Source organism: Stegastes partitus, unplaced genomic scaffold, assembly GCF_000690725.1.
Source record: "Stegastes partitus isolate 25-593 unplaced genomic scaffold, Stegastes_partitus-1.0.2 Scaffold1512, whole genome shotgun sequence".
NCBI classification, from domain to species: domain Eukaryota; kingdom Metazoa; phylum Chordata; class Actinopteri; family Pomacentridae; genus Stegastes; species Stegastes partitus.
Window position 1 is genome coordinate 90,179 of NW_007579243.1, and position 10,268 is coordinate 100,446.

General features: G+C 41.8%; 1 protein-coding gene across 2 annotated transcripts; it reads right to left on the bottom strand.

Annotated features, from left to right (window-relative positions):
• Window positions 1-483: 483 nt before the first annotated feature.
• zc3h15 (zinc finger CCCH-type containing 15) lies at window positions 484-9,358 on the bottom strand. 2 transcript variants are annotated; one of them, XM_008300227.1, is made up of 11 exons: window positions 9,166-9,358; window positions 6,772-6,873; window positions 6,528-6,639; window positions 6,244-6,396; window positions 5,190-5,281; window positions 4,867-5,049; window positions 4,255-4,335; window positions 4,065-4,130; window positions 3,871-3,981; window positions 2,492-2,627; window positions 484-1,404 (listed from the first exon to the last, which is right to left on the bottom strand). In XM_008300227.1, the coding sequence occupies exons 1-11, from the start codon at window positions 9,238-9,240 to the stop codon at window positions 1,211-1,213; spliced, it is 1,305 nt and encodes a 434-aa protein (XP_008298449.1). In that variant the 5' UTR covers window positions 9,241-9,358; the 3' UTR covers window positions 484-1,210. The 2 variants fall into 2 exon arrangements, with proteins under 2 accessions (XP_008298449.1, XP_008298451.1); XM_008300229.1 differs by having other exon boundaries at window positions 6,528-6,630; window positions 9,166-9,356.
• Window positions 9,359-10,268: the final 910 nt, after the last annotated feature.

Consider the following 10,268-nt stretch of genomic DNA (forward strand, 5'->3'; position numbering starts at 1 on the left):
TTAACATGTAGAATGATCCTCAGGGACAAAGTTAGATAGAAAATCCTGATCTCACACACATTCATGCTGTCAATCACAAATGCATAGAGCGTTTTCTTCCTGAAGGGGGCGGGGCCAGCAGCAGCCCGGTTAAACAGTGGTGGAGAAATGAACCATGTTTGTAGTGTTTTCAGATTAAATATTTAAAGACACATTCTGGGAACACGTGAGGCTCAGTGTGGAACCTTTAACATCCATTTATGGTCACATTTCCTGTAACCTGAACATGTAAATATGAGCCACTTGTGCTGAATGTAAACATAACGCATCACTGGATTACCAACTAGATGATGTGCGACTCCAACATATAGGACCAAATCTGAAGATAATATTGTGCGAATGTTTCAAATGTTGATAAACAGGATTGCATTTCCAGTAAGACGCTGACTTTCCAGAACCTTTTGTGAGCATATGGGATGTGACCCGACCACGAAGACGCAGACGCTGGATGTACAGAGATTTTATTTTGTTAGGAGGCAACTCATGAGAACATTTTATTTACAATACCGGGCTGGCAATGGGCACAAATCTGGTGTCAGAGATTGGGCCGACGTTTCAGGAGTCTGGACCGTTCCCTCACAGAGAAACGTCCACAATTTAGGGTTTAGCGATGAGCTCAGCTGCATGACATCAGCCGGAAGGAAAAAAACAATCTCCAGTAGATCAAAGTGCATCTTCAAACTTTAATTTTGGCATGAGAGCAGAATCACGGTTTGTTTCCCCACTTTGAGCAACTTCAGCTCAAAACGTCGCTTTAAAATAAAAATAAATCCATTGAAATGTCTCAACAGGTAGAGTGCTTTATTTTAGATCCCTCACGGTGTCTATTCAATATTTAATCCGGTAGAGAAGCACTGGAAGCCTAATTTATTTAGAAGAAATTTCAATAAAAGCCAGCGAGTTTGTCAAGCAACAGAAAGTGCACAACAACAGCAGCCAGATTCTGTCAATGGAAACATTCATGTGGATTTTAAACCTCTAATCGGCCTCGGAAATTTAAAGTACAGAATGATGAGGGGGCGACACAGAACGGAGGGGCAGACAGGAAGTGATGTAATCAGGCTTTGTTACTGGAGTCTCTGAATCATTCAGACGTCTGGTCTCTGGTGTTTGCAGCTCCATGCATCCGTCAGTCCGTCCCTTTGTCACTTAGTCCGTCCTAACCTCCTCCTCAGTCTTCCAGCACCAGTGTGTTGAGTTCCTCGTCGAGTTCCTCCAGGTCTTCTCCCGTGAACAGGTTTTCATCCACCGGTACCTCCTCCTCCTCCTCCTCTTCGTCCTCCCCTCCGCCGTCCTCGCTGCCGCCCTCGGCTCCCGAAAGCCCGTTAGCCTCGGCGCCGCCGCAAGCTCCGTTCAGCTGCTCGTCTGCAGGAACAAGAACATCAATGAAGCTGCTTGTTGTGCATCAAACACACTCGTGCTGCTTATTTGTGTCTTTTTAAGGTCATTTTATGTTGTTTTTTTAAACCATCTGAACCCTGAAATTCAGCAGCAAGTTTGAAAGCCAGAAAGAAATCAACGTAAGAGCCCCATTTAGCAGAGCTGGAAACTGAAGCGCTCTTTAAATGACCATATTGCCGTTACTGTTTGTGCTAGAGACAGAATTCAAACGGTTTCTGAAAGAAGAGAATGCAAGCTTTATGGAGATATTAGATGTATTACGGTGGCACAACACACTCATAAGTTACTGTTGTCTGAACACAGACATAAAAATCAGCTGCGCCTACATTTTACCATCATGTTTCTGTAACTCCTCAACAATTTGGGCAGGAGAGAAAAAAAGGGTAAAAACCATCAGTCATAGCAGGACTTCTGACTCTTTTACAGCCAAAATAACAAGAACACGTCCAGGCAGCCTGCGTGATACCTGGTGTTGAAGGGTTGAACCACTCGTCTGTGACTAAACCCAGTCTGAACATCAGAGTCACTTTATTCACCGTCTTAGATAAAGGTTTGTTTTTCCAAGAATGAACTGTTTGCACCAGATTCATATTACGACAGAAGCAACCTTCAAACCAAGGAAAGACTTCAGATGTTTTAATTTTAACCTCAGAGCCAGATGTTTTAAATAACAAGGTCCTCAAAAAATATCTTGTGCATCAAATCCACTTGTGTGCTGCTTTTTTGTTTCGTTTTAACGTCATGTCTCGTTTTAATTTCGATCCTCTTTAAAAGCAAACAAAGAAAAAACACCAAAGTGACGCCGTTTGTCCAGACAGTAAAAACTGAATATTGTCCAGTTCTACCTTCCCAACGGTTCTTTAGGGACTCCGCTATGACTGACTGTTCCGACTGAAAACTTCAATATTTCATCTAAATCACTTCGTTCGACTTTTCACATTTTTAAAAACAGTGCCAGGAATAAACTGTTGTCACCAAATTTGTTTTTATTTTTTTAAAAAGAGCTTTAATCCAATTGTTGAAAGTAAAGCCAGAACTGTTTTATTCTCACCGTTGTCCGTTCCCGTCGTCTCCGTCGTGCCCCTGGAGGCGAACCGGTCCATCGATGCTACGGTGATGCCCGTGTTGTCGACCTCTTGTGGAACAAAGCGGGATAAGTCTATGTCCTGGATTTCTGTCGTACTGATCTGAAACAAGAACGAGCAGCGATGCAGGGTTAGCTGAGAGGCAAAACAAAATTAGGTTTTAGAAGCTTTGACATAAGTAGAAAAAAAATGTTCTGAACCAAAAATATTTTAGCTGTTATAGATTTTTTTTAAATCTTCTTGTGTTGAATTTATTACGTATTTATTTACAATCAGTGTTTAACAGGTACAAACCACAAACAGCTAATAATATATAACATAAATGTGGTGGAGATGTGGAGCTGCTGGTCTAGTTTCTGCTGTTATTGGTAAATTTATGTGTTGAATCTGGACTTTAGCTCCTGTTTGGTGCTAAATCTCGTTTTTACTTTCACTTAAATGATACTACATTTTGTTTAAAGGATTAATCTGCGTCATTTCACAGAGGTCCTGTTGTCGCCTGCGTTCGCTGAATTAAAAATGTCTAAACACTCGTATTTTAATATGTCAAAGACCACGTGAACAGGTCTGGAGCCACAAGAAGAACAAACTCTAATCCGAAACCAAAATGAGGAGTTTGAACCTGAATAGAAGCTGAAAGCAACAAAAAACAGGAAGTAAAACAACAACAGAATCCAACCGTTAATATCTGAGTGGCTGTTATGTCCCTCAGATTCAGGTTTCTTGTTTATTACAGGACTGTGTGAGGACTTTACAGACGTAGCTGATTAAAGCTGCTCACAGAATAAATAATCAGGTCATAAATTAAACTATTTCTGTGGTGGTATTTTTAGTGTGTCAGACAGTTTTACTATTTTAGTTTCCTGGAGATATTAAACAGTTTTGGGAGCTAATAAAGAACAGATATGAGAAGACACTTCGATGTGGAGAAGTTTTGGGTTTTAGTGCTTCGGTCTGTTTTAGGTTCGTATTGACGTTCCGTATACGAGCCGATAAACCAAACGGCAGCTCTGAAACCGTTTCCATTCGGTTCTGCTATAAACAACCGATCAGTTAATGAGGTGTTGTTATTGATCTCTGGTCTCGATCAGGTGTTTCGGTTACGACGTCCTCAAAAGTTTGACCTGAAGTTACCTCGATCAGCAAACTGCCCGACAACAGCCACCGAAACGTGAGAGCCGCCGCTACAACGCTGCTGTGCGATTTATATTTAGTACCGACGATGCAAACTATATGAGACGCCAGACACAGCGTTATTGTTCTGGGACGTCTCGCTTCTGGAATCAATATGAAGACAAACTGAAGCAGGTTTTTCATCAAGCCGCGCTGATGGCTTCATAAATACCTCCTCTTCGTCGCTCTCGTCCTCTTCGTTGGCGTATCGGGTGTCGTCGGCCTCGTCGTCGTCGTCGTCCACCAGCTCCGGACGGAACTCGAACACCTCGCGGCCGCTCACCTGCACACGCGTGAGGTTTGATTAAATCAGCGAAGGAGGTGATTAAACTGAAACCTGAGAGGAGGCTCGACAGCTGCACTCACCACTAGCGACTTTCCAGCCTTGAAGTCGGCCTTCTTCTTCTCCATCTCCTCCCTCGCTTTGTCCACCTGTTCACCGCCAGCAGCACAAGGGGGACAGTTACAGCTCACATCCACAGCAGAGTCAAGGTTTAGATTTAGTCGTGGGATAAAACTGGCTCCTGCTGCCGTCTAGTAAAGAGTTTGTTCGAACCTTTTCCTGCCTTTTCCTCTTCTTCCAGGCCAGGAAAGTCTCCAGAGTGATCCGAGTCACGTTTGCACCCAAAGCCGATCGCTGGAGAGAAACACGGACGTTAAAACGAGACAGAAAACAGGATCAAATCAGTTTTAGAGGCTTTAAATGAATCCATCTCAGACTGAATCTACTTGTAACTATAATTCACACGTTGATAATCTGGTCACAGGTTTAGATTATGAACTTGATTTAGTTTATTCTGTATATTTAACAGCAGTTTGAGGCGCAGCAGAAACCCAGTTCACATGATCTGACATCTAAAGCAGCAACTTCACCGAAATCGAGCTCAACAAACATCAACAACTGACTTCAAGCTAACGTTTGGTCTCTCTGCAGTAACTGATGGAGACTAGAAGCTTCTCCTGGAGCTGCATGGGAGGCATTCAGGGAACATCTGGAAACTGTAGCGTCTACTGATGAGCAGATGTTCAGCCAGTGAGACGTTTTCTACCCCTGATGCTCTCAAAGTCTTATTTGAATGCGAATTTGTATTTTAGCAGGAAACCAGAGCGTCGTTTATTTAAATGTGAACGTCTGAACGTCGGACTTCCCGTCGCTGCTGCTTCTCACCTCGTTCTCTATCAGCTCCTCCAGCGAGATCTCCTCCTCCTTCTCCTCCTTCTTCTTGTCCTTTTTCAGCACGAATCCTGGCGGCAGAGCGTGTCGGTAGATGCAGGTGTCGCCCCCCGCAGGACACACCCAGAACCAGCCGTACTTATTATTCTCTATGGCCTCCAGGAAGTACTTACACACCTGCACACAAACACAGCAGACGATCGGACCAGGTCCTGGATTCTGACCGTATTTAGTCGACAATCATTCGTTCATCGCTTCCATACGTCCTGAACTCTTTCTATTTTTCATTCATTCATTTCGTCCTAAAACACACTCACGATTGCTGTTTTGGCTTTCTTCTTCTCAGCCTCTCCGTGTTTTTTGTTGACCACCTCTTCCAGCTTCTTCTCGTCCCAGTTCTCCATAGTGTCTGAACGAAACCCGACAGAACCCAGAGGACGTGAGCAGGTGGCGCACAGAAAGCAAAAAACTATAAAAATTTACAAAATGCTTCCCTGCACTGCACAAACACTCATGTTTTTGTGACTTGTGATGCCAACAGGCGTCTAGTTTCCTCCATAAATCATGAAAAAAGAACAAACGCTAAATTTACTTAATTTGTTTTACAAAAATTTTTTAAAAACTTGGGAGTCAACATGTACCCACCTGCACCAAAGGGTGTCAATGCTGGCTCGACATACTACAGATATTCCACTATTTACATTTTGAACTAGTTTCCATACTTGTCTCACAGTTCAGCCGATAAAGTCCCTGAATTTTTGTCACATCACTGCTGATTACAGTTGAGTCGGTCATAACGTCACAGTTGCCCCGATGACCACAGAATTGTTCATTTTTTACAGAATCTGGTTCAGGACAATAGTACGTTTTTGGTGAATTTTTAAATGAAATGTAGTTTGATGAAGTATTATAATTTTATTACTGATGGAGCCAAACATGAAATCCGTTTTGTTTTTACATTTTCTTGCTCTGATAAATGCAGTAATTTTGGCAACGTTTTAAAAACTGACGTCCCTTTTGGACCCGTTTGCAGGTTTTGGGGTTCAGACGGTTGAAATTAAAACGTATTGGTGACGATGGAGGCTTGGTGCTCGTACAGAGATGGATTTCCAGTTCGCTCTTAAGTTTTAGGTGTCAGATTATCTTTTACCGTCTTTCTTGTTTGACTAAAGCAGAACAAAACCCTTTAAAATAAACACTATAAAAGAAAAAAAAAACAAAAACAGAGCCACCAGAAAGTAGAAGTAAGATCTATGTGATTGTAAAAACAAAAAAAAAAGAAAGAAATTCCCTAAACTGCTTCCTTGTTTTTCTGAGCCTGCAGTCCACAGCTCCACAACATGAAGAGGTAAAGGTCTGCACTGAACCGACCTTTCTCCAGGTCTTCATCTCTTTCGTCCACGTAGACGCTTCTCTTCTCACATTTCCTCTCCATGGACAAGTCGTGGCTGAACTTGCACTTGTCTCCTTTAGCGCAGTGGCCTTGTTTAAAGAACGCACACAGCACCGACTTTGGATCGACACCTGCAGAAAAACAAAAGGGACGATTAAATGATCTGCTCTGGTAAATGTTTCGCATTTTTAAATGATGAACAACTAAAATGGAAGATGAAGAAACCGTAACAGAACCGATTCATCTCCTGTTTCTCCGGTACCTTTGCTGACTTTCTGGGCAGCGACTACGGGTTTAAAAAGCTCGTTGAGCTCGTCCAGCTCCTTCTTTTTGTCAGCCTTCTTATTCGTCTTGTCTGCTTCAGCCTGAGCAACCTCAACAGAAACACACACAGAAATGTTGAAAAGATGGTCAGATCCAATCAGGTTAGCGCCCACATATTTAAAGTAGGGAATAAGTACGATGAGAAGACAGATGGAGACAGAAAACAGAGGCTTCCTGATCACCTGTCTGGCGCTTTGCTGTCCATATTTGACTTGCTGAGTGACGTTCTTGATGAACTTCTGCTGTTTGGCCCCTTTTTTGTTCTTCAAGCCAAATGTCTTGTCCTAAAAGAAAACAGAACGATGAAACGTCACTTTCATCATTAACGTCCAATAAGTGTCCACAGAGGAAGCACTTATGGCTGAACAAGATTTAGTTCCTGCCCTTATTTTCATTGATTGAGATGCAGCTGATCCACCTGAGAAGGCACATAGCTGAAGGCTCCTTTGTATACTCTGTAAATTTGGACAGTTTCAGATCAAAGCTGACAGTTGTGATACAAGCATCAAGAACTCTTTGGCTGTGAATCCAAAATCATAAATCATTGTAATTCAGTTTGCATTAAAATTCCAGGCAGCATTTTGAACGAACCGCGTTAACAAACCAATCATCACGTTTTGTTGCCCCTGATCCATTCTGAGTCATTTAATATTGAGCATCTGCCAATACGAGTCCCAGTCTGATACCGTCTTCCTGATTACACAAACTTCAAGTACATGTGTGTGCTTGATAACTGACCATCTCTGCAAAGCATTAAGAAATTACTGTATTCCTGCCTCCAGTCTGATCAAATCAGCTGTTTTCTTTGGTTATATTAACACATGTGGGTTGTGAGTGATTTCAGAAAACCAAACTTTGCCTCAACAGCTGATCAAGTCTGTAATAAGACGGATAAAACCTAAAATAAGTCAGATTTGGCCGCTGTCTTCCTGCTGGATCTGTCTGGACTCAACACAAAAAGGTTTGTATCATTTCTAATTTAGCAAAAATTGACAGAATCTTTTTTAAAAAATCTGCCATGACAGTGTAATAATAATACGCAGAATGTGCTTTTAAAGACTGCCAAAGACGCTTAATGTAATAAAACTGGTTCATAACATTAAAGAACATGGTAGCTTCACAGCACTGTGTTGGTCTGTCTTTCAGTTTATTTTGCTTTTCTGACTGAACTACACTGGCTTGGTTCCTCCTGAAAATATAGGAGATAAGTACATTTCTTTTTAAAAGGGTCAAATCTTTACTGAATCAGCTGGGCACTATGGTTCTTTTAAACATATGTTACTCAAACACAACTAATAGTCTAATGTCTGCCTCATCGCTGTCTTTCTCATCTCAGGTTCGGAGGCTGTACTTAAAAAAGAAACACTATTTATTATCGGTGTTGGTCTCTTCATGGACAAACAGACAATGTAAGTGCCATAATCAGGCTGCAACTCACTATTACTTTCACGTTCTCAAACAGCTGATTAGTTTATAGGCCTACAAAATGTCAGAAAGTGATAACAAATGTTGACGAGCGTTTCCCAAAAACATTACACCATTAAATGTCTTGTTTCATCTACAACCCAAACATATTCAGTTTACTGTCATCGAAAAGCAAAGAAACCAGAACATGTTTAGGTATAAGAAGCTGCAATCAAAGAATTTAGCTCGAGCTAATAAACCAATTATCCAATTTAATTCAGTAGTTGACAACAAATCAATGAATCATCACAGTTCGGTCACATGATGTAAAGTCAGTAAGTGATGAACAGATTTATAACTCTGTGGAGGGCAGAGTCCTGTCACCTTTAACGTGGATCTAACTTATATCTGTCCTCTCACAAGCAGGTGCTGGTTAGGTCTGCTTCCTCTAATCTTAACCTACTAGTTATCTCTGCCTAGCCTTAACCCAACAGCCTCTGAGGGAAACACAAGAACTCTGTGGTCACGTTGACACAAGTATGCTGAGTAGATTTTATGGCTGGTAGATTTAACAGCTGCTAACAGTAAACGACGCTGATAATAAACGTACTGTCATATTCTAAATTACACTGAATTAGTTGGAAAAACAAACTAACTTTTCTTCTGTTTGGCTTTTTGACAATAAAACTGTCTCTGACGTGTTAATCGTCAGTCCAGAGCGGCTGGTCAGAAACAGGCCTCCGCACCGCCTCCATGTGTCCCGCAACAAAACAACCAACCTAGTCTTATTAAACAATACAAACGTGTTATGTTGAGGTTGCTAATATAATCTGATGACTTTAGGGACGTTTAAAAGTTAACTAGATCGAGTATGAACCCCAGCTGCGGCGGCGCGGCCCTGCTAGCATCCCTGCTAGCATCTCGGCCGCTTCTTGAAGCTACATTAATCAGAATTAGCCGGATGACACCTGGTTTGCTCGCTTAAAACTGAATTAGAGCCAGCAGAAAAAGATTTATCTGATTAAAATGAACACTGAATAGTTACTGACGGCTGTCCAGAGGCCAAAATAACTTTGTCGTTCACTTGTCGGCACTTGTGTTGGCTTCGGTTAGCGGCGCATTAGCTGGTGAGCTAACGCTAAACGCCGACATGCTAACTCGTGTGATGTTACCTCAATAATCTTCTCCTTTTTCTTCTCTTGAGTTTTTTTATTTCCCGTGGCCGGAGCGGGTTTCTTCGGAGGCATGTTGGCTCAGCTCTAGCTGTGGACAGAACCCGTGGAGCTGTGTAATGTGTGTGTAACGGGGAGTTTCGGCTGGGAAGTCTGCCCAGTTGTTGCTAACACGGCACAGCAACGGCGCCTTCTAGGCCACATGTGAGTTGTTGATGTTCTATTACGTCATCACGCACGCCGAAGGGCATGACGGGTACTGTAGTCTACCCAGAGATAAGTTAACCAGTTACCTAAAAGTAAACAACTAAAACCTGCTAATAATGATGTCTGTATGGTTGATGGAGTATCGAATAATTAAAGTGTTACATTAAATGTTTAGCTTTTTACATTTTAAGAAATATTCTTTTATTTCTTTTAGCATCCTGAGGCACTACACTACATTCGACTAATAGGCTAATAGTAGTAGTAGCACCATAAGCTAGTAGTAGTAGTAGTAGTAGTAGTAGTAGTAAGAGGAGGACTATGCTTGCAGTAGTAGCACTAGTTGTTAGTGATAGTACTGGGCATTGGATAGTAGTAGCAGCAAAAGCAGCAAATAGTAGTTGTAGTAAGAGCAGGCTTACAGTAGCAGTAGCATTACTAGCTAGTAGTAGTAGTAGAAGAAGTGAGCTTGTTGTCAAAGTAGTATCTAGTGGTAGGGGGAGGAGTAAGCTAATAGTAGTTGTAGCACTACTAGCTAGTAGTAGTACAAGAAGTAAGCTTGTTGTCGAAGTAGTATCTAGTAGTAGGAGGAGGACGGAGCTAATATTAGCTGTAGCACTAGTAGCTAGTAGTACTACAAGAAGTAAGCTTGTTGTAGTAGTAGTACTATCTAGTAGTGGTTGGAGACAGAGTAAGCTAGTAGTAGCTGTAGCACTAGTAGCTAGTTGTAGTAAAAGAAGCAAGCTTGTTGTCGTAGTAGAAGTATCTAAAAGTGGTAGGGGAGGACTAAGCTAATAGTAGTTGTAGCACTACTAGCTAGTAGTACTAGAAGAAGTAATAGCACTAGTAGCTAGTAGTACAAGCAAAAGCAGGATAACAGTAGTAGATAGTAAATAACT

Coding starts and splice junctions, on each gene's coding strand:
- zc3h15 (XM_008300227.1), bottom strand. CDS start 9,240: ATGCCTCCGAAGAAACCCGCTCCGGCCACGGGAAATAAAAAAACTCAA. Junction 5,282..6,243: donor AGATGAAGACCTGGAGAAAG/GTCGGTTCAGTG, acceptor GGTTTCGTTCAG/ACACTATGGAGAACTGGGAC. Junction 3,982..4,064: donor AGGCTGGAAAGTCGCTAGTG/GTGAGTGCAGCT, acceptor ACGCGTGTGCAG/GTGAGCGGCCGCGAGGTGTT.